The sequence below is a fragment of the Bombus flavifrons genome, chromosome 1, assembly GCF_040668555.2.
Source record: "Bombus flavifrons isolate JBK064 chromosome 1, iyBomFlav1_principal, whole genome shotgun sequence".
Classification (NCBI taxonomy): domain Eukaryota; kingdom Metazoa; phylum Arthropoda; class Insecta; order Hymenoptera; family Apidae; genus Bombus; species Bombus flavifrons.
In genome coordinates this window covers 17,858,731-17,884,147 of record NC_138442.1, presented here as the reverse complement: position 1 = coordinate 17,884,147, position 25,417 = coordinate 17,858,731, and the positions used below count along the sequence as shown (strand labels likewise).

Sequence of the window (25,417 nt, the reverse complement as noted above, 5' to 3'; positions counted from 1 at the left end):
ATTGATATTTTATAGATGAATGTCGCGTTTTCGTATTATGAATAAATAATAATGCAAGTTTTTATGTTATATATTTATCTTGATAAAATATAATTAAAAACATTTTTTTTTTTCATAAGCTTTCAACGGCTTTCTCGTCCGTCTGATTTTTTTATGACTATCCCGCCTTTCTTTGCTGTTTTCTCCTTATTTCCTTATCGGTTTTATGCGTCTTACGTTGTAAAAATTTATACGTTTCTCCTACAACATACGTATATTGTATATTTATAAAATGGTAAAAATCGTTAAGATATATAAAATTTAAAACATTATATACACTAAAAATTCTTAATCCTTAGCCATATACTACTAATATACTTACTAGGGAATTAAATTTCTTCGTATAAAATTCTTCTTCTATTATATTATTGTAAAATTTTATAGTATAATAGCGTTTTTCAAAATCTCACTATTGCCATTGTAATTACTGTAATATTTAAAATTTTATCTGAAATTTCACTTTACTATGAAGTCTGTGCGTTTATGTAATCATAAAAGTCGCTTTTAAAATTCGTTTTCTAAAAGACTACCATTTATAACTGAGCGTGAATCGCACCAATTAATTACATTTTAAATATTTTTAATCAAATACTTCGCTTCATTCCGATAGTCACTATTACTGTGCTCAAGATTTCGCTTAAAATTCCTACCGTAAATTCTCTGCATTTAGATAAAAATAATTGTTATACTTAATTTTCTAAGTAACTATAATCATGGAACTATTCCAAGTGTAGATTTCCTTAAGAGAAACACAGTTCTATCTTGAAGAAAATTTGAAAAGTCTTATGTAACAGGATTCAAAGTAACAAAAGTAGGAAAGAAAAGAACGACAAATTGACGTAAATACTCTGGATGCTATTACAAACACATCCTGTTGGAAACTCGGTCTCGTTCGAAAAGAAAAAGAAATCGACGAAAAATATGTTGACCTTTAGAAGTACAAAAACGTCGGACTTGGGATGTTTCCTTCTTGTAATTAATTGGTAAAAATAAGCAGGTATTTTCAGGGTATAATACATTTTTAAATAAAATGTCTTCGTAATCTTAACAAAGTGTATACAAAGATACCTACACAGGATACCGGCCAAAAGTTCGAGATCGCACACATGTCCCATAAAATCCAAGGATTTAAAAGAAAGTCGAGTTGGTTTTCCGTTTAATCTTTGAAAAATGCTAAGATACTTTCCTTACAAATACTCTTGAACTAAAGAAAGTTACTAATTTCGAATTAATAATAACAAAATTAGCGACAGATTTATCGCAATTATGATCGACAAAGTGGATCTAATTTCTGGACTGCCGGAATATACGTTCTTACCTTCGCGATTTATGCAACTCCTAGAACATGTAAATATCGCCTACTCAATTTATAAACTCCGTTTATTTTAGTATATAATCCAGTATACAACAAATTTTCAAATAAATGTCTCGCATTGGCAACGAACAAACTTTACAATATATTCCAGGAACCACCTCAAAAAGGAAATACAAATATTAGGTTGTCCGAAAAGTATGTTTCTTTCGCAAACGTGTTTTTTTATAACAGTGCACCTCCATACAAACGTGAAACCAAATGCGTGAAAGGTCGCGGTGTTTATCTCGACAGAACAAAATGGATCGTACGTAATTCGACAAAATATAATAATATAAAACGTTGTGCGTCTATTATTTCTTCATAAAACGAAAGAAACTTTTCGGACAACCTAATACATAGCGTGTGCAATCGTCTATATACCCTGGAATACGATGGATTCTCAAATAAACGTGATCGCATCATCGCGCAAGAAAGGACCTAACGACGTGCATTGTCCTTCTTACCAGTCCTACGATCCACGATCTATCGGAATTCTAGAAACCGCGTATTACAGTATAATTTGCCCTCAAGTAAATGTTTCGCCATCATATAGTAAAAAGAAGCTGCGTGACGATATAGTTGCTTACCTGAATGAGATCCGCGAGCTATGGAAATTCTAAAAACCGTGTACTTAGAACCGTAGACCGAAAAGGACTGTAGCGTTCGTCTACTCCTGGGACGTAGTTCTCTCGCAACAGGATTCCTTGGGACACGGCAATCGCGAAAACAGGTCTTGCAAGCTTTTATACCCCGTGGATTTTGCGTGTGTTCGAGGGTTCCATAGATCTGTGCACGCACGCGTCGCCATGTATGTAAGCATCAGGATTGAACAGTCTGAGTGGGAGGTGATGTTAAAGAGGATAAAAAGAGGAACGAACGTTCATGGAACTTCGTTAAAACTGGTAGCTATTAGAGACGAAATCTCGTCACGTATCGACTGTCAGGGAGCAGGAAGAAGAGTGGACCGAAGTTACGCTACGCGACCTTCCTTGAATCGAACCGAGTGTATTATTAATTCTAATCCATTCGAGCAACCAGACTCTATAGATTTTCCCAATCTATTCGAAACAATGGCTTCTGTTGGGCTGTTCGTTGTTTCCTGCAGATTTTCCACTTCGGTTCTCTAAATTGAATCGAGAAAGACGCAGGTAGATAGCAGCATCGCCGTTGGTTCGGGGTTACGAGTTTGCTTGAATCTTACAATAGATTTCCTTCCCTTCCTTTTTATATTTTTATACTGTTACGCGAATGTAATTTTAACGAGAATAGGGGAATGACTTCGAAAGTAGTGTTTCACAGTGCTGTCGTTGTGAATTTGGCGTTGGCCATGTGGAACTTCCATGGAATTAATTTCATATGGGAAAGAAGTAGGGAGTTCAGTTAAAAGTTCCACGTTATTTTTATGAAGAGTTTTATACGTATGTGGAATTTGAAAAATGTTGTCGATATATTAAAAAAAAAAAAAGAAATGTATCAAAGGTTTTAAGGTACCTGGTTAAAATAGAAGTAGTAAACGTGAAAAATAAATTGATAAAATGTGAGTAATAATTAAAGAACAATGAAAGTGAATTACGGTGTTGAAACAAGAGTCCAAGTTCTTAAAGACTCTTCATTTTATTCGCCAAGAGAAAGTAAAACGCATTATAAAACGAATTTTATGTTGTCACACAGGAATACTTAAAGAATTTAATTTACTCGTTTATACATACATAGTAAGTAGTGTAGTTCGATTATTACGCTGACAGTGAGTGAAAAATATATATATAAAGAAAGAAATGGAGTCGTTGACGAATACGATAATTTACGTTCCACACACGGAAACGTCGCGTAAAAATAGGAAGAGCACGCTTCTTTTATCAATAAATTAAAGAAGATATAAAGCTTTATATGGATTATCGTACGATCTTCTTTTTATATTAACAATAATCTCTTGGTATGTTTCAATTAGTATACTTTCAAATTGATTTATATATTTTTATTATTTCGGCTTGTCTTCTTTTCCACGTCGCGAGAAGATTCATTTCAAATTCCACGTGCGGTCGAGCACTTATTACGGTGTGTACTGTAAACTCTTAAAGTCGTAGAGTCGTATTTCGTACGACGTCTCGCGCGATATTCTCTACGAGAATATAGAAAAATTTGACGAAAGCGAAAAAAGAAGAAGAAGAACGAGTGGTACGGAACGTGCATCTTGAACGATAATTTTCCACGATAAATACTGTCCACAGTTCAAAGTACATGTCTTTGTAATCGAACCCGTAGCCTCCAATTTCGTAAGAAAATAGTTCGAACAGAAAGTGAAGATCATAAATATTTAAAGTACCCCTGGAATCGCTTAGAATACAGATGCGCTTAAAGTTTGTAAAGAAATACGTGCACAGGAAGATACCATGCGTTCCGATCTTCTACTATTTTATCAACGTTTGTCTGTAGTCGTTACGTGAAGTGATTTCATAAACGAGTCATTTCGATGTGAAAAATTGTTCCGCGTAAATGCCAGGTATGATAAACAAATATCCGAACCATTATCGTGATACTTTATTTGGAAGATATCGTTACGTGCCTTCTATTTCGAAGAGAAGACAATTTACATATGAAATTAATACGTAGAAAATAAACGATTAACTGGTTTAATGTATTCTAGAAACTATCAAATTTTATAGCTATTTGGATACTTTAGTTGACTTGTGGCCGATTTGTTTGAATTTGATCCAGGGTATACAAATGAACGACGAGTTAGTAATTACCAGAAGAGGCAGTTACTGTGTTTTTGTGGAATCGGCACATTATACATTTAAATTACATATCGAAAGTATCTATTAACGTTATATACGTGTACCACTCATGTGCACTTACTGTTTGAATATCATTGCTTTTATTACCGTTGGCAGTTTAATTGATATCGATGTGGAAGAAGCTTGTTAATCTGACTCATAATTCAGAAATTAGAAAAATAATAAAATAATGGCTTTCCAAATTCATTCATTAATAATCTTGTAACTGAAACACACATTGTCAAAAGTAAACAACTGTCCAAGCGATTACTCGATTAAATACTTCCAGTCAATAGAATTGACAGTCTCTTTTCTGCTTCCTCCTAGACGAGACTTTTAAGAGAAATTTATTCTATATTTTTAACAAAGATATTATACGATAAACTGTTGGATAATTTTACTAGGAAATTATATGTCATTATTTTGAGTACACTGGTGGGCGTTAACTAGTTAATTATACGGATGGTCATCGATGATGCACGTTACTTCACGATTGTATAGAATCATTAAAGTAAGACGAATGTCATTGACTAAAGAATATCGCAGTATAAATGATTATGTAACATTGTAAAATAAAAAGCGTGCTATTCAATAGTAGAACATTTGTGTTACAGCATAAAGTTAAGTATCATGACATTATTTGTGGTTTTCAGAGCAAAAACTATAAAATCCTCGTTATGGTCGATGTGTTAAGATAATATGCTTTAGATAATTGTAGTAAATGACGAAAGAAACATATAAGAACAGAGGACGACCAAAGAAAGAAGCAGAACATATCAACGAATTCGCTATATTTCAAGTTTCATATGATTTTAATGAAATTGCCTGAAAATTTTTATGGCAATCTAACTGGTAACAAATATGTTGCAACAATGTATTATCCAGTGAACTAGATAGAGTTTTTATACAATTTTACGAGTATATTCGTGATAGATCAGTTAAAAATGTCGTAATTAATTTAACGAGTAAGAGTCATTTTAACAAACTTTTATAGCGCACTTAATAGGATTAATAAATGGAATCTGTAAATATATAAGTACATATCAAACTTTTGGGCTTTATAGCTTGTACTATTTTCGTGTCTCAGAGAAATTGTAATAGAAATGTAAAATTCGGCCGGTTTCAACCGTATGAAGCGATATTATTGAAATTAAGTGACTACACTTTCACGATTTTCATCACCAAATATATCTGTCGCTATTTTTAATTTTCATATCAGAATATATAATTAGCGTTTAAAAGCCATACAAGTGTCACTTGATGAAACTGATCAAACTGATCAGTTCGACAAACAGGCTTCAAAAAAACAATGGAAAATGAGAATTATTTCCATTTAGACTCGTTTATTTCTTCTCAGTGTCGCACAGGTAGGCCACACATAATGTAATACACAGGTAGACAAATAAGTAGATTTGGCTAAATTTATCGATCGTGTGTTCCAAAAATTGTATACAAGCATAAATTATTGCTTCTCTTATGGGAATATAAAGAGAATTAAAAAATGGAATAGTTCATTCGTAATCAAACTCCGCATATAATTATTTACGCTGATACTTCGTACCTTGTATGAATATATTCAAGCATACTATACAGTGAATACTATATACCAGCCAGACATGATTATAAAATGTCAATATTAGGAAATATAAATCGAAGAAGAACCAACGCCTCGACCATACACCAACACGTATATCTCTGTTGCGTCGAAAAATATAAATATTGCCAAATGATGAAACTATGCATTCGACTAATACAAATCTACATATTGATTTAATTTCTCTATTCAATTAAACGTTAAACCAACCAATTCTCAAGCCACGTATCGCTTCAACGACACCGGGCATTTAAATATGGAGATAATTGAAGATCACCGTATATTTAGCCAATTAAAAGGTTCCACGTCCAAAACTAAACCTAATAAACTCACCTAAAACTAAAACCAAATAAGATATAGCAACCCATAGTGAAAATGGCGAAACCTACGAGTACGTACATCCAGTGATTTGACTCGGTTCGACAAGCATCCTCGAAGGTACTCGTCCGTCTAGAAATAAATTCTTGGTCGGCAGGCGGTATTTCTACGACCAATTTGAAATGTTCGTGACCAGCCAGGAGGGACGGTAGAGTCCTATCCTCGGGGTCGACGTACTTCCGCAAGTGGAAAAAATGCTACGTCGCGGAGGTGAGAACCACTGGATTGCAGCGGATCGCGGTTATTACGCTGTTACAAGGGTAGGCGAAAAGTTTCGAGTAAACCTCGTTGCTCTCTCACGGTGGTTGTATGTATACCGCGTGTATACGTTGTACGTAAAAGGGAGAAAAAGGCTTATGTCCGATACGTTTGGACGGCGTCGAGTTAATTAAGTTTGCGCGTACGCCGCGCTCGAGATCGGATGCGGCGCATCGAAACATAGCCGAAGGGCTTCGAATACCGAAAGGGTCTGTGAATTATCTTCCGCCAACGATCGTTTCTCGTTTTTCTTGCGCGGCACGCTCGTGAGAATCGCTTTATAATCGCAGAGCGGAATGAATGAATCGCAAACGTTTCGAAACAGTCGGAGAAACAGATTTACGCGAGAATTACACAGGTTTCCCCGGGTTTTATGCTGATGGTCGTTCGACGTTGTTGAATGTAGTTGATAGTTTGGTGGATACACTTTTCTCGTGTCGGTCAGCGTGTCAAAATGATAAGAGAATTTTAATTTGCTAATAGGATCTGTTATCTACAAATGTGTACGATCATGGAATGAAAAGTTCCTCTTTAGAAGCATCTAAATCGGCATCACGTTCATATTGAAAAATGAAATCGGATTCCAGATGTATAGTATGCTCGTAGAAATACTTGAAAATTTATTAGAAACGCCTTTTATTAGGAGATAATATATCTTGAGGATCATTCGTTCTTAGTTTTTCGTTATTTTATTGTATCGTTAAAGGGACGAGGATATGGAATTATTCAAGTTGCATTAAATATATGTTGCAAACATGTTCGCAGTAAATTGTAACTTCTAACGTCATCACGGTAGTTGTATCTTTCGTAGTTTTACGAGTTGATAACACACGTATACAGGATCATGTAAATATTAGAACTTTTGTAGGTAACTTTTATGAATATATTGTGTGTATTATAGGAAACATTTTGAAACTTTATCGACACTGTTATGACTATATTGGGAAAGTTTGAAGCAAATATTGAAATATACGTAGAAATTAGAATATGTTTGGAGCAAGTATATGTTTCGCAGAGTAACAAAAGTACTTAAACAATCAATTACCCATTATATTAATAAACTTCAATATTCAGTAGGACCATATTGAACATTTATTATATATATATTCTAGTGTATACTAATTTTTTTATTTGATATACAATATGCAATAAATATCTTGCAATTTCTCCTTACATTTTCAGATTTGTTTCAAATTGTATCAATGTAACCATGACAATTGTGTCTCATCGCAGTGCTAATGAGATTTCAAAATATGGACATAAAAATTTTCTACGCCAAGTGTTTGAATGTTTTCGTGAAGTGCATTTATGTCCGTAGCAGTTTTCCATGATAAATGTTCAAATACTTTCATTAGTCATCGTTTATTACACTTACATCAATATTGTTCAATATACTGGTTTACCAATTCGATTCGATGGCGTTTGCATAATTTATACGATCAATAATTTCACAGGTCGTTTATTAGGTATTTTTTAATCAGACCAGATCAATAATCGTGACCGAGAAACGCCATTCGCGTGAGTTAGGTAACTAAAAAGTGTTAATTATTTTCGATTAAAAACTGACTGTGAAAATTTGTAGGAACGCCAAAATACACGGTGAATCAATTTGGTTCTTGGTTCGACGAACGTCTTATTAAAAATTTTAACGTAGCGTGGAATCATCGCTGGTGGAATTAATTTTAATCACGTTTGTTCGTGACAGATATGGATGCGCGAAAATTATTACTTGTTGCTGCTCGTTCTATAGTACGCTGCTCGTGCGAGCTTCTGTAAATGATGGCAATGTTTTGTATACGAAAATCGCGAACAGAAAAGGAGAAAAAGAAATAGGAGAATATTGAAAAATTGGGCAAGTATTTTTGCAATTAATCGATTGCTACAATTCTGAAGGACTTTATATTATAATCTACAATTCGATGTAGCGAAAATTAACACGTTGACGATCGATAATTTTACAGAAATTCTACAATAAAATAGAATGTCACAAGCTTTTTTGCAATTAATCCAGATATGCCTGAATTTTTAACGTTGTGTTGTATATTAAAATAATTTCTTCTTGTTTTCTTTTTACTTGGATGCAAAATGGAACGTACTAATTAAACGTTTATTAATTTCCAATCATTTCAAAGGATATAGCGTTATATGGACAGTACTGCAAAAATTACGAGATATAATAAAATTATATCGCTATCATCTTTGTAGAAGAATAACGAGCATATCTGGGTTAAGGCAAAAATAAGAATTTTTGGAGTTTTCTATGGAATATTTTGCCTTGCATCACTTGCTACTATTAATTCGAATAAATATAAAGGATTCTTGCTTTCTCCATGCCTATTTTCTCTTCTGTCATTAATAATTGACTAGGTTGCTTCTGGCATACGTAATATTACGCCAATTAATGTGTTAATCCTCTAAAATACTTCTAAAGATTAAAGAAATTAAAGAAAGTGGTTGAAGGAAGGAATTCAATTTTATCTAATCGCAAGGAGATTATGCTTTATCACTGCAACGGCAGACTGCACGCCTTAGTGCAGAGAGAAAATAAGCTCCACGAGCTGAATTGAATCATTGTAACGTATCCGTCATATAGTCCAGCTGTAGCTTTCTCCGATTTTTATTTACTTCGTGCATCACAAAACAATTGAGATGGAGAGAAATTCCAGATGTTTGAAGAAAAGTCAATTATATTTCCACTTTGTAAACAAAAATCAAATACATTTAATCAATAGGGTTATCTGAATTTCACAAACATAATGAAAAAGTTGTTAAAAATAATGACAATTATGTAAGTAACCAAATAAATTACTTTTAGTAAAATAACATTCACAATCATTTTATGTTTATGATCAAATTTAGCAGATCTTTTATATTCGATATCTGGATTTATTAAATAAAATTTATGTTTGGAATATTTCTCTTCGCAGATTCCCAAGTTCATTTGTGTTACATTCTTAATATGCATCATATAGTCCTTAATGATATTGCATAGTCGCGTTAAAATACTTATTAATTAGTTCGAAAAAGAATGGCTAATAGAGAAAATTTCCCAGCTTCAAAATTTTTCTCTGAATATTATATTTTATTATAAATTTGTACGAAACTATCAGCAACAGAGAAGATTACATACTTGGTTACAACGAGACACGTCAATATCTATGTAACATCTTGACAAGGGTCAACACGATTTTCCATCGTGTCGTCAATGTACAGGCGATTAGATCTTTTCATTTTTAATTTGCTAATAAACGTTCTTTAAGCTATCTGTCTACTAATTGGCTGTTTGTAGATTAATTATCGTTGACTTTATTCAATTACTTCCTACAGGATAAGTTGGAGATTTTTACCCTCTTTCTACATAAGATATCCTGTTGTAATTCTTAATTAAATTTTAATGATGTGAATAACGAACATTTATGAATTAAACATAATTATCATTAAAATTCTGTACTTGTCTCTACAACGTTTTTTGGTTATGAAATTATTTAAAGTCAAACTTTGCTTTCGTTGTTATATACGATACTTTACTTTCTAATAATAAGAACATTTAATAAATAAACATAAATAAATTGTATCATACAGCGGGACTTATTCTTTACGTAACTCTTTTTTTTCTTGCTTCTATGAAAATCTTTAATTACGAAATTGTATAACGTTGCATCACATTGCTTAAAATTATATTTCGCTCTTTCTACAGTACTTCTCGATAAAAGAAAAATTGGATAATTAAAGTATAAGTGTCTTACGACTTGGTAAGGACGAAACGCAGCACTTTTCTCTTCTTTTGAAGGTTAGTTTATGCAATCAAGATCTTTTTCTTTGGTATAATGATTAACGTGCGAAAGGATTGTACAACTAATAACACAATAGAATAACCAACTCTTCGATGGTTACGACACTTTTAAAGCATAGCTTATCTGAAATCGATCGTATTATCAGCACTTCGTGGTTAGTTACCTCGAGATACCTTTTTCCAAACAATATTAGATTTATGATAATAGATATATACATTTTGTGTACTTTCTCCGAGAAGATACATTCAACACTGATTAAGGATATTTCCAGAAGGATGAAAAGAGGTTTGCTTCTAGAGAAAGACAAATGTGCAAGATGTCATAAACTTTATAATCGCTAGACGATATGATTTTATACTTTCAAAGACTAATATTTAAGAGTCAAATGTTTTCTTAATGACGTATAGTTATGCTATAACGAAAATTCTTTTAAAGTTCTTGAAAGTTTCAATTGGATTATTATTTGACGATTTATTTATAATTCCTTTAATACAAACTTCTCCCTACTTTACTTTTTATGAACATGACTCGAACACTTTATAACAGAATTTTCTAAACTTATCGACGTATTTTAGAAAATTAATTGTTCTTTTCTTAATTGAAATTGAAATTCTTCTAAAATTTGTAAATTAAACTTTCTTAGAATTTTCAAATTGACTAGCGATATAAATAATGCAATATAAATGAGAAACTTTAACATAAAACAACAAATACAGGAACAGATACACGTCTGTTTAGGAATTCTAAACACTCTGACTAGAAATTTTTGTTCTTATCAGACCATTATCAAAATTAAAGTTCAATTAAAGTTCAGGTACTTACTTAGAAACCTGGTAAACGCGAAACTCACCTAATCAGCATCCTATCTCACTTCGAACGTTACTTGTAATTACCAAGTGTGTTTCAACGGAACGTCAAATTCCACCTAACTTTAGAGCGTTCTGAAACAATACCCTCCGGACGCATTATCATCGTCCAACTCTAAATACCATCCTCTTTCGAACAACAACAAAACTCCCCAAAATTTCCACAGGCCATTTCGAAGTAAACCATTAAATTTCCATTCAATAAGCATTTTAACAAATTCAGATAAACCATTGCACGCTACACGCATCCATTACGGTCGAATTATTAGATCGATCGGGAAGCTTTTGCCTTTTTTGTTCTTGGAAAACAAAGAAACCAGTTGTCTTAATTGAACTTTGTATAAATGGTACATCAAACAGTATAGAACATGTAGAATGGCATAAAGATGTTTATAAACTTGTGAAAATACTAGTAAATGATACGAATAATGTGATAATAAAATTGAAAAATTCAATAGTGATGATATAAACGAAGTACTAATATAAATATTTAAATGAACATAATATAACGTTATATTACATTGCATAATTAGGTATTTACCTAATAAAATAAAATACAGTGGCTACAAAAATTATTCGTACACCACTGTATTTATTTCTTGTAGCATTTGTATAACTAACTAAGTCCAAGTTCATTAAATTTCATACCAGTTACTAATAGCTTCGTACGACTACAAAAATTCGATGCTACTAAAATGAAACGTACTATGAAACAAAAAAAGAAGAAATCCTCTCGTTAGAAAATAAGGATACGTACAAATGCGTTCTACATCTATTGTAATACAAAATGAAAAAATCATCGGGAATAGCGTCTAGCTGCCGGATCTTTCCGTGATCGAAGGCAAGTTCGGGGTCGAGCACCTTTTTGCACCGGCTATCTTCCAGGAAAGTGGCGCCTTTCTCGCGGCGAAAGAGGTCGGTGGAGAGGGCCACGGCGGCGGCGGCGGCGGCACAGCGAATGTGGAGTAGAATCGCATTACGAGCAGGCTGAGTAACGGAGCGGGCGCGGAGCAGAGCGTATCGCGTGTCGTCTCCTCGTTGACGAGCGGTGTTCTCGCGCGGAATATTCCTAGTGCTCGTCAGTCGCGTGCTGACCAGCCAGCTTACCGTGCGTACCGCTCGAAAGTCTTCTCGCTAATTCCGTCACCGAGTCAGCTGTCTCGTGTCCCAATTTCAAATTCATCACAGAAACTCTTCGCGATAATTGATAGAACGATTCTCGATCTCATCCACGTGTCGAATCTATACGATAGAAATCGAGAATTTAGCATACGATCGTAATCTAACGTATAATATAATCCTTGACATTATAACACAACGTAAAAATTATATATACGCACTATTAAGAAATTTACTTACGATTAAAAAGACGACAATCCGTACAGGTATATTTGAAGTGAAGTACATGTCTGAATGGTCTAGTTGATCGATTATGAACGGTTAACGAGGACGAGGAACGCGTGTGCGAACGATCGATCGAATCGGCTCGTAGGGTGGCGTTGGAAGTTTCAGTGATCGATTGGAACGATAACGCGGCGTGGATCCGGCTAACCGGTCGAAGGGAGGAACGTACATGAGCTCGATCGACGTTCGTTGCTTCTTGATGAGTCGCGTTCGACCGTCTCGGATCTGAGGATCCGATCGACGTCGAAGGGCCCCGCATTGTACCCTCGATTGAACTTCGACAGGGTGGAGAGAAGAAACGGGCGTACATGATGCTGAACGACAACGCGTGGAAGCACAGGCGGGTGCCTGTCCCAAAGAGGTTAGTTTCATTCGGTTCATTCTAACCCCCTTGTTGTATCTCGTTCTGGTATTTCTTTGACAAAACATAATTTTGACAAAATATTACTTTATCTACGATACCTGTAATGTACTTTATTTAAGTATTTGTTTCAATAAGAAATTATATCACGTAGTACATTGTCGTTGGATTAAGTGAACGTTTATGGAAATTCATATTTTAATGGATCGAGGAAGTACCTAACCTAAATAGAGATTTGTTTCATTAGATTTTAAAAAACTTACTATATACTGTAAGAGATACTTTGCGTTGCATATTTTGGATATTTTGACGTACGATGGGTGTTTTGTACATTGTAAGTTTTCTACAAATGTGTAAATTTCTATAGTTCAATTGTGACAGTGCATTTGTAATGAATAACGTTTCTTCTTAATACGATGTTATTGAAAATAATTCTCAATACGAAGTGATGGTTTTTGGTACAGGTGTCGCAGTGATAACCTCGTTCTTTCATATTTTCAAATTTTCTGTATTTTATCAGAACACACCAGGTAGTCTGTGCATCAATTTCTTTGATTTCGTCGTAGTATATGTTACCTGCCATTTGGCTCTATCGCGTATGTGTTTTAGCATAACCTAAACATAACCTACGTACATAACAACGTTAACGCGCATATTATTTCAACTTTATGCTACAGTTCTTAAAATATTAAAAGTCCTCTTATTTGTTGCAGCGTTAATTTGTCTTTTGTGTCGAAAGTAGATTGACTAAAATACGATATCATCTCGTATATCGATCTGTCGCAAAAATTACCCACTAGGTCGTCTATGTATCATCGTACGAACTTTCAATTTCATTTTTACCAGCATGCATATTCCTAATTTTTTAAGGAATTTTTTTTTTCTTTATTGTACTGTTGCACTGTTGAGTTAACCCTTTACGTTTCACTAAAAACCTTGCAGTGACATTGACATCGTAAAAATTGTTTATTTATTTTACTTTTGATTTATTTCTACCGATTATTCGGCGCATGTATAATATTAAAATTCGTATTATAAAAATAAAATAAATAAATTATAATATATATATATAAGACGATATCAAAATTTTACAACTTGTTTGAGTTAAAATTCGAATAATTCTATTTTTATATAAAACACTGTCGGACGGTTAAATTTGTTCAAAGAACATAAGCTTCCTCAGTTTACCGATATATAGTCTCAGTCGTACAATTTTCCGTGTTTTATTGTTGAAACGGTAACTATGATTGCTCCCAAGTAATTCTGTTTAACTGTTTGTCGCTCCAGGCGACTACTATGTCACTGAACATTTACCAGTAGACTGGCTGTGGTTCTTTATGTGATAATAAGTTTATTTAGTAAATGTTCTTTCTCATTATTTACGAGAAAAGCAATCAGTCTAAATCTAAAGATTAGAGGAAACATTATAAATATCTATTTAAACGAAAAATAAAATTCCAGAATTTACCAAAATAATTCTGATAAATCGATAATCATGATAAATGACAACCAAGTAATATAATAATTTATTAATTTCATAGAGGATTTCATTATTTTTATACTCAAACTGTGGTTTCGATCCTAAATTGCCAAGTCGCTGATAACTGATAAAATAAGTTTTTGATTCCTTATTTCTCAATGTATCCTTTTTTCAACAACAATTTTTAGTACAGTAATTGTTGTACAAAGTTTAGTACAACAATTCTTATATTTCCCAAGAGATTTCTTTATCTTTGTATCAAAGAAGTAACTTTCACTTCGGTTAATCGAAATAATCGATTTTCAATCCACAAGGAATAGCTTTTATTCCCAAATGTTAAACCAGTAAACTTCCAACAATTTTATAATATAATTCTTTATTTTTACACGCGGAAGATAGCTATACTTATTAATTAAAATAATCAATATTCACTTTCAGAAAACTATTCCTATTCTTGGTCGATGATCTAATGAAATTTCATCGATTCTAAAAAGAACACAGTCGCCATCGATCGTACCACAACTCTCTCATTCCATAAAAATTTGTTTCCTTTTTTGCACGCAGAAACAAGATAGCTTTCCTCCTATCGAAATATTTTCGTAGAATTCGCATTTCATGATAATTCCATTACCTGCTAATATTCGCATTAACGTAATTCTCTTTCAATGCTATTAAAACTTGTTGGAAGGCACAATTATCAAAAATGATACAAACCTCGAACGATCCAATTAGAAGATACTTTGCATGGTCAATTACATCGTTTACTACTTTGATCCTTCAATTGTTACTGTAACAGTCTGCGAAAAAACCTAGAAGCTCGACGATTATGACAAACAATAATCGAATGTTATTGTTCCTCGTCTAAAAGCGATAAACTACTTTACTTTTGCATTTCAAAGGTAATTTCCATCCCTAATTGTCGTGGCAATAAAACACTCCCAATGGTAATAGCCTTACAATTATGACAAATCGTTATTAGGTGATGTAATCATGCAGTAAACCATTGAATATTCATCATAGTGATATCCCGGTGCGTTAGTACGCGTTTCGATTGAACTCTATCAGGGGCGAAGCGAGAAAGCGGTTGATGAATCGTCGTTGGTCCGGGCACAAGGCGCGAGAGTCAAGATCTCGTGTCTCGAATCGATTTATCAGCCGGCATTCGACGCGTTAAAATACTTAACCTCGGAATACCCGGCGGGTTCAACAAACGAATACGAAACTTCTGTTAATAGATACCTGTGCCTTTTGCTATCACATCGGCCGGCCGAGCTAGATTTATAGTCGAAGATCAAGGTTTTCTTTATTTTTTTCAACTAGCTCGTGAATTATTAACAACTTTCGAATAGACCTCCGTCGTGATCTCTGGCTCAAAGATTTGATACAGAGAGAAATAGAGAGGGAGAGAAGCACGTTCAAGTAGTATATTGGTTGTTATCGAAAGGTTGATTGAGGTCCATTCGATTCTCCGATTTTTGCCATCGTACGTTAAAGTCTGACGAGATTCTTCATTTCGTGTGTCTGTGATTGCGTACGTGTTCGGTTCAGTAGTAGCATCGAAGAAATCGATTATTGTCAGGGGATCGACGCTCGTCTTCCGTTTTTAATAACAAATTTAATTTGGATTTTTTTAAACAGCAGATTCGATTTGGATTTTTTTTCAATATGAAACTCAGTACGAAGTACGAGAACAACGCGAAAGATCAAAATTGATACAAATCCATAGATTCAAAAGCAAATCAATACAAAAATTATTTTGCTCCAAATGTTATACTATTCTTTTCTTGTCCTTAATATGATAATTTGTAGAAAATTAAACTTGAAATTTCTTCTAAACCACTGGATTTTCAATCATATTACCATAATACTATTTTACGTGGAACGAAGAAACGATTTTGCTTTGTGCAGAAAGGAATATATGCTCCGTTTAAAGAAATAGCGCAACTGCAAAATACACATGTATCATTGCACTCGCGGAAAAGATACAGTCGTGAAAATGTGTAGTCCTCCTTGAATCATTCATCTCTTGTCACCAATGTTATCCTCCAATTTCAACCAAACGAAAGAAATATAGCTTGTCCCATAAAAGTGCAACCTTCATGTTCACATTTCCCTTGTCTTTCGTACGATAAATTTTACAACATTAAAGTTAAAATATCTTTTAGATTAATCATTGTTCTAGCAAAGTACCTTCGTACTTTCTTTCGTAAAGAATTAGAAAATGCGTCGAATGTGTATATAAAAAAATGTTATAGTTCCACTTAAGAAAGTTACATTGGCATTGAGATCTCTTTAAGCAAAATCGAAATATCTTATTAAGTTTTCCCCTACGAAGTCAACTTTTATTCAAAATATCTCTTCGCATTTCTGATATTTAGAGAATCAAATGCGTACGTTTAACATACTGTACGTAGATACGCGAACTCCAATTAACTGAACGAGAACTCATAGGTGTTGGACAAAAATACGTGGACCCCTATTATACTAACGACCTGGTTATACGAACCAATTTGTCTCCCGAAATGTTCGTATAAACGGTGTTCTACTGCGCAAATAATGAAAGAAAACAAAGGAAAAAAGAAGAAAAAAAAAGGAAGCAGAAGAATTTATGTATTCAACTCTTCCGAGTTTCCAAAATGGGAATAATGGGAATAATTGGTCGACGATGCAACCGGAAGCATTCGAAACGAACATTGTTCCCACGAACGTCTATGGCTTAAACCTTCATCCATTACTCAACGGATTCGCGCAGAATAATTACTCGAACCGCGTTCACAAAGTTTCATTGAACGGGGAGAGACTGATCGAAGCATTCCTAAATGACGTTTAGATACATCACTTCGACGAGCACGACGGTGTAATGGATTAAAGGTTATCCAACAAGGTCTGCTGCAACTGTACCGAACAAATCGATCCATCACGTTGATTGGACGTCGGAATAATGCGAATTGTAGGAGAATCGTGAACGGCCGATTCGTTTGTGTATTTCGTCTTTTGTAGATTTGCCATTATTTCCTTTTTCTTTTTCCTTTTTTCTTTTCGTGTACGCGCGAATACGAACACGAGACACACGATGACAACTTACTTCACGACGATTCTTCTCGTCGGTGTTTAACTTTTATGAATCGTAACGAAGAATATTTGAATCGCTTTGCACTGTTGAGATAAGAATCGAGTGAAAGAAAATATTAACTTTCACCCTTCAACTGCGCTGTCCCTTTAATTGGACATTTTTATTCGTCGAATGAAAAATTACAATAACTTTAATTGTATTGGATTTTTACTTCTCGCTTGTATAGATACGGCATAATTCGTTTTTAACACTAGAATCACCGATAGTTAACACGAAGCTATTTTTACCAAAACCAATCAAAATGACTGGTCTATTAAAAAATACGTAATAATAGAATATTTTTATATTTATTGATTTATTACTTTCTTACAGAAGCAATCCCATGTAGTACATTTTTGGTATTATTAATCCATCTGGGACCATGATCCCTAAACGAAGATTAACACATTTATAAAATTGTAGAACCAGTCATTTTGATTGGTGTGGTATTTCTAGTGTTAATAGGAACGTAACGATACAATAAAAAGTTGGTGTTTAAAGTTGGAGTTGGAATATGAAGATACGAAAGTAGAAATTACGCTGATTAGACGCCGTATGTATTACAATCGGAAGAATCTTTTAGCGTTGTTTGCAACAGAGGTTAACGCATTGTTTAGAGTTAACGCATTAACTACAAATTTCTATGTTACGAAAATATGAAAGTAAAAGCTGCGAAAATTAATTAGAAGAGTTTTTAGCGTTGGTTAGTTGAGAAAGATTTTGCGAGAATAATTATTTTAGTTGAAATTTGAGTTAGTTGATGAGGTTTTAAAAGTTTGGTCTGTTGTTCTTTGCTCATTAAATAAATTTGTTATGTTGCGTAGTATTTAGCAAGTAAATTACGTACGTAAATGTAGAAATGTATGAATATGGATTGAAAGTAAATGAAAATGAATTTTTAATGATTATTAAATTGACTTGTGTGATTTTATCTATAATTGTAAAATTATGATCGTAAAGTGAAATTAAAAAATATTTTTACATATCGTATGGTAAATATTTGATTTCGTATGATATTCTAATTTATTTGATAGTGAGATAAAACCTCAGAAATAAATTGCAAAATCCGATGAACACGAGAAAGATACCACGTTTCAAATTCATAAACAGCCTCATAAATAAAATGCAAGACAGCTCCTATAGTTTTCCTTATAGAAAAGTATTACATCAGGGGCCTCGACATTCTACTTTTAACGTCTTCTTTTTACCGATCTTCATGGTAATTCATGCAAGTCACTTCCAGCAAAATAACAGGCCTTGATCATTCTTCGAAACTGAAAGCCAAATAATCATCTTTACAGAATTAAAACTGATTACATTGCTTCATAATTTTCTTAAAAATTACGTTTCTTTTTTAGATTCGCAAAACTGTGTTGCAAACAATGATAGTGAAAAATTTAGGGACGAAGTTCAGCGCATCTATCTAACGTACTATCACAAAATAAAATTCTAAAATAAACGATGAAAATAAATTATCGTTATAATCTGTAAAATTATATCATGTCTATAAAATTTATTGTATTTATAATTCGGACGTACAATTCAATAAATTTTATAATAATTTCAATTGTATTAAAATACATATTCGATCGAGTCTTATAATGTAACTTCACAACTGTATATGGACAATGAAAGAATGAAAATTCCACGAACTCTCAATAATTAACAGTGTATTGAAATGTTTCTGTATACCGATTGAACGTCTATCAAAGAATAGTTTACGAAGAATTTATAAAAACTTGCCTGGAATACTCGAGACAGGAGTGGAATTTCGCTAAAGTCATTTTGCTTGTCGTTGGGATTGTCGGTCTCGTTTAAAACGTTCAGTCTGTCTGACTGAATCTCACGAAAGGACTAACGTTTCCCGTAATTTTCTTTCGAACGTCCACTTCTAGCCGCTTTCAATTAGACAGATTGAGTTAATTGCTTTCAAAACACTACTATTAAGCCTCGATCACCGTTGCGATTTATCACGTTGAATGTCTACCGGTTCGTCTTTATTTCTTTTTATATACATTGAATCTTCCACTGATTCAAGGTAAAGTATAAGTAAGGTAAAGTAAAGTAGATCAGTGCAGTGACTTTTGGAACAAGTATTAGAACACATTCTACATTCTTGCGAGAAATTGGGTTAATTACAACCTTTCTGTTTTGAAACACGTTCTTCTGATATAAGTACATATTTCTTGGATAACTATCATTTTTGACGATCTCTAGAACATTTTATGTAGGAAATTCAGGATATTCTACGTAGCTAGGTGCGTCTTACGTATTTATCATTTTCTTTTCTTATTTTCTTCGCAACAGTCTGTATAATGTTATTTAATTTAGAAGATAAAAGATCTAAGAAACTTTAGTCGCATCTACATTCTACGTATTACATGTTTGAAGTAAAAAAAAGATAGTAAATAGGACATTTTAACTCAAAAAATGCAGAAGTTCGAAGAATGGATGTCGATAACTTGTGTGGAAAAAGTGTGGCAATTACAAATTTTCTGTTGTCTTATTTCTATCGTCATATGAGTAAATTAGAACCTTCAAAATTGGTCGCAACATTTTGAAATTTGTCGTAGCATTTACATTTCAATCTGCCAACAGATAGCATTTCCTAGAAACATTCGTATTGTTTTTAATAACAGGAAGCTGCTTTTAATAATCGAAATTTTTCTCCATAATAAATATAATACGTTGTACTGATAAAATGATCGTATTCTAGTGACGATATTCTGATAAATTAATTATTCTACGCTTACAACATCGAATTACATCCACGATAAAAATGGTACTCAGTTTATTAAAAGTTGGAGATATGATAGCTTTCCTTCTGACTTTAGTTTCACTTTATCGAATTGCACGTGAGTGTATAATGACGCGTCACCAATTTTCGACAGGCACGATAAAACAACAAATAAAACGAGTGTCGGAAAATTGACAAGAGGAGCAGAATTGTTCTCGCCGATAACCATTCTAAAACGCGAATTGTTTTAGATTCCTGATCTTAGCACGTATAGAAAAGAATTGCCTCGAAATTGACAAGAAAGAAGAACGGATCTAAGCTCTCAAAGAAATCTCTTCCAAAAGAAAATTTTCTCTACACGTGTACAAGGATAGATCCCAAACTAAATTGCCCGAAAATTGACAAGAGAGAAGAAAGAGACTCGTTCTGAACGAAAGCTGCTGTAGGAGGAAATTGCCCTAAATTTACCCAAACCGAACAACACGTAGCTGTATATCTGCAAAACACGTTGCAAGACCAGAATAAAAATAAGACTGAGATTACGAATGAAGAAAAATGGAGCCGTAATAAAACTAACGGAATACGTGTATCCGATAGCTTCTCTACGTTTCCGTATCTTCTTCGATCGCATGTTTCTTATAACCTGGCTATTTACAAGAAACGAAAGTCATGTGTGGTGTATAGGTATCGCGCGGAGTAATGGTTTCCAAAGGCAAGCAATGTTACGGAGGGGCCATTATTACCATGAACTCTCACTGACTCGGCGAACGTGACGCCACTGTGTCTACAGTCTGCACTTTCGATCGCGACCGATTCGTTCCAACGACATTGGCTGTTCGCGTGTTTTTCACCGGATACGATTTTCCAAGCTGTCACGATAACTCGTTGGCTAAGTGGCTCTACGTTAAATCATTAACGTTCCGGGATGTTTCCTTGGAACGATAGAAAAGAGAATTGCTCGTACTCTTTGCATGTCAGGATCGATTATTTTAGCCGGCTATTGCACTCGTAATTAGATATCTACAGTATGAAAAGACGTATACTAACGTCCGCAGATAGTGACATTTGTTTTCTTTTTACAGGACGTTAATTTATAATAACTATAATGTTATGCGTCAAAATGGCTGTAATAATATTCTATCGACAATGTTTTGGTATTATGCATTAATCGTTAAATATTAAATATTAGACTGATACAGTAGATATTAGAATATTATCAGTTATTACGTATTATTTGTATAATGTGTGAGTTCTAATATTATTCTAATAATCTGTCCTGTCTGTCTGTATTCGTTTCTTCGAATATTATAACGCGATAATATTGATTTTTGAAAATTAATCTGTATATTATGTAAAAGGTAAAGGTAACTGATTTATTCATCGACTAACCATACTACCTAGAAATGTGAAATTTGCATAATATACATCTTTTATAACATAGACCAGGGATAGAGGATTTTTGGAAATACGAATTCTAAGGGGATAAGAAAGCTGATTTCTTTTAAAAGATATGCATGCCTTGTAGGGGCGAAAAAGGAGCAAATTAATTTCTCAAAGAATATGCAAATTTCTAAATCCAGTAATTTGAATAACTAACGTGTAATAGTCGAATTGGTGTCGGTAGATATCAAATTCTATGTTTAGTTATTTTAGAAGTTTTTTTTTTGATTATTTAATTATGCATTTATAAATCACAGGTGAAAATGACTTTTCTACATTAATAGAGGGACTACTATGATTCGTTTACATAATGATACTTAAAAATAGATACATCGAAGGACTGTGTGCTTAACTATCACATACGATTACTAAGTTTTTTAATAAATAGATTAAATATATGATATACAAATATATTTATATAATATACATATAATATATATAATATAAATATATATTATATATTAAATATATATAATTATATATATTATACATTAAAAAATATATATATAATATATATAATATAATAATTAGAAGATGATTATATTAGATTACATTAGATTAGATTATATTAGATGATCGATTTCAGCTGTTATAATTTGTCATTGGTTTTTACACTTTGCACATTATTCGCGTATTTTTACTACAAATGAATCAAAATGTTAAGATGTTTGTGTGGAATGGAAGTAGCGAGCGTATAAATTTTTGAAGATGTAAGCGTAATATTTTTGACGAAAATTTCGGGAGAATGAATAATTCATAATTCTCAGGTCGTCTAGAAATCTTGGGTAAAGAGGAAACTTTAATGAATTAAAATAGGATAATAATATCCTATTTCATCACCGTTTATAAATTAAGTAAAAGAATATGTATAGTAAAATAATATTAATCGAAAGAACCAGATCAGAGCATTGTTCATATTTTTAAAATTCGGATAGGAAGAAAAATTGGAGAAAACAAATCAGAACGTTAGTTCGCATTTTCAAAGTACAAATGAGAATAGAAATAGAATTCGATCAAATCTACACTCACAGTTAATACGCACGTATCTAATGAGAATATTTTCACACAAATTTTATCCTGCAGTTTCGACTTCTGTGTTCTTGAACAATTACTCTCCTTCTGACTTTATTCACGATTATACAGACACATTTTATACTTCAAAATAAAATCTGAATTTTTATCGTACACACGTGATAGCAAAACAAGAAATTTTACGTAGAATCCTTGACATTATCACGACATTAAAAAATCCAACAATTAGAATTTCGCTGAATCAGTCTCACAGCCTGAAAACGTTTGCTGAAATAAATCGACAATAAGATTGCGTCACAGACGAAATGGTACTCCAGGAAGCCTAAAACCGCAGGATCGATCGGAGTATAATTTTTGTCGGATGATCGCCGCGAACCTCGATTATAACTGACAAGAATATTCTCTAAAAACGATGATTTACGTTTGTGGAATTCGTAGAAAAGGTTAAAGAATAAATTAGTTTCGATAGAAAGTATTTTTTCGAAAGGAATAGGAAACATGGATCACAAGTTTACTAATTACAATGATTGAGTAATATATTATTAAATAACGTATTAATTCATTATCTATGTCATTCGTTACGTAATGACGACCGCAATCACAGGCCTAGAGTTACTTATTTGTAATAGTTGTTATATTCGTATCAAGTTCAGCTATCAGTTATCAGCTTCGACGCAATCCATTTTCTTTTAACATTTAGATTGTAAGCAATGATAGAGATTCCGTGTTCTTTTCATGTATTTTTAATGTAAATTTTATTAGATCTAGCGAAAGATTTTGTTTATTTTTTCACGCACGAGATTTGCAAATACGAAACAATTAACACGTAGCATTAGATAACTGTAAAATTATTCCAACGTTTTCTATGTGGTATACACTACAATATAAAATGGTAATTTTAGAAATTTGTTAATTAGCCTGTCAACAATGAAAAAGCAGAAATTACGCTCGTGGGAAAAGTGCGCTTACAGCGTTGTACATTTTAAAAATCCCAACAAGGGAACGTGTAACGTGATCGTAGCTTGTAATTGGCGACGTCTGTACAAATGAGGATCCAGGAATTTAAAGAAGATCCAAATCTGAACCTCGCGCTGGAATAATATAAATAAATTTATTACGAAGAGAGAGCCAACAATTTTATACGATACAGAGAAACTGGTAGAAAAATTGCAATGAATCATAAACAACCACGAAGATTATATCACCGATCGATATAACAATGAACATCAGCTATTTTTTATTTTTGATAATTAATTATTTTTTAAACTTTATATCTATACACTATAATCGTTGTAACTGTGCAATGATTTCACTCAATAGTTCACGCTTCTTTATTCCTGTTCAACCATCATTAGTTATAACGGTGTTATAATAGCAACGTCCAATCGAAGATACATTAGAATATAATCATTAGCTCCACTAATAACAGTTGCTGTGAAATAAAAATTAGAAGGAACATCTGCCTTGAACTCAGCAGTTCGACCTTCCGCAATATTTAGCTCTTTTAGAAGGCAGGAATTTCCATGCCTTGTTATTACCTATCAATCTTTGATCGCGTGTCGACTGCTAGTTATCAATAATTCCTTGTACTGTAACATCTGGACGTACGCGTGACGAAGCTTGTAACGATTAATATTTTATTCTATGCGCTTTGAAACTTGTTCCGAACTGTTATTAATTTTTATGTCGATGTGCTAATTTTTAAAATGCAAACACCTTCTAATCGAAGATCAGAGAACATTTAAAACAGGCTTTCGCTTGTTACGGGATTCGAGCATGAAAAAATATCGAGTTGAATAAAATTACAAATCATCGAAATGTTCGTTTAAAACGTCAAAGTGTAGTAATAGTTACGAGTTAACAGATGAAAATTTATGTATGGTTTGTACAGAACATTTTTTTAAGAAATGAGATGCAATTAAAAATTATGTGGTATAATTTAGAATTATATTCAGGATTGCGGTGAAACGATCTTTAAAATTATTCACTTTTTATTCTATTATTCCACGTGAATAGTAAACAGTGAAATCGTAAAAATTTCAAAAATAGCGAAGCAATAAAATAAAATTAAGAAGAAAGATGCAAATAGCGAAGTACTATTCCTTTACCTTATCGTGTCTTATTTTAACTTATCCTATCGTAGTTACGTGAAATACAAATCGATCCATGTACTTTACGCTTACTAAAACAGCACGTACGCATATACTTTACGTCAAATTATACGATATCCTTAAATAACGTTTAAGACAGCATAATCAAACAAGGTGTTATAGAATTATATAAAAATATCTCTCATATTATATATGTTCTCACCTCTCACCTCTCACCTTCTCAGCGTTCACCAGTTTCTTAAACTTCTTCGACTTTTTACGTTTGCTGCGAGTTGCGAATAAATCCAAACGAACCTTAATAAGATGCTGACGATGAATCCTCTTCGTGTACGACGTTGCTTAAGCAACACCGTTCTTAACGCACGATGAAATAAGAAATGGCATGTTAAAGATTTAACGATACCGCGCGGCTCGAAAATAAGAAGAAATTATATCGAACCGTGTTTCAGTCGTGGAAAAGTAGAATCAGTGTGTTTCAAACGGATATAATTGGCGTTACTTTTTACGTCGTCGCGCGAGATTCGACTTATCGTGCTCGCGTTAAAACAGCTCGCGTGATGATACACCCCTCGAGTTTTCACGGTGTTCCAACAGCTCAATTCCATTAGAAACACGCGAGCTGGGCGCTCGTTCGTTCGTTGAAAATACGTCGTCATCACGTGGTTCGCACCTGCGCTGGTCAT

The 25,417-nt window shown here is 33.2% G+C and overlaps 2 protein-coding genes across 5 annotated transcripts in view; one reads left to right on the top strand and one right to left on the bottom strand.

Annotated features, from left to right (window-relative positions):
- LOC138180167 (protein artichoke) overlaps nucleotides 1–25,346 on the bottom strand; it is a 28,957-nt gene extending 3,611 nt beyond the window's left edge. The window contains exon 1 of one of the 2 annotated variants that reach the window (XM_069113744.1): nucleotides 24,951–25,346. The gene's annotated coding sequence lies outside the window, so the exon portion shown is untranslated. Of the gene's footprint in view, nucleotides 1–10,143; nucleotides 10,246–24,950 lie in introns of those variants that run through there. The other variant, XM_069113753.1, reaches the window with a different exon arrangement.
- pip (heparan sulfate 2-O-sulfotransferase pipe) overlaps nucleotides 1–25,417 on the top strand; it is a 113,748-nt gene that overhangs the window by 6,947 nt on the left and 81,384 nt on the right. For 2 of the 3 annotated variants that reach the window (XM_069113842.1, XM_069113832.1), the window contains exon 1: nucleotides 12,039–12,822. The exons of the other annotated variant lie outside the window; for it this stretch is intronic. In XM_069113842.1, the coding sequence (XP_068969943.1) occupies nucleotides 12,770–12,822 (53 nt within the window). In that variant the 5' untranslated portion in view covers nucleotides 12,039–12,769. Of the gene's footprint in view, nucleotides 1–12,038; nucleotides 12,823–25,417 lie in introns of those variants that run through there. 3 annotated transcript variants of the gene reach the window in all.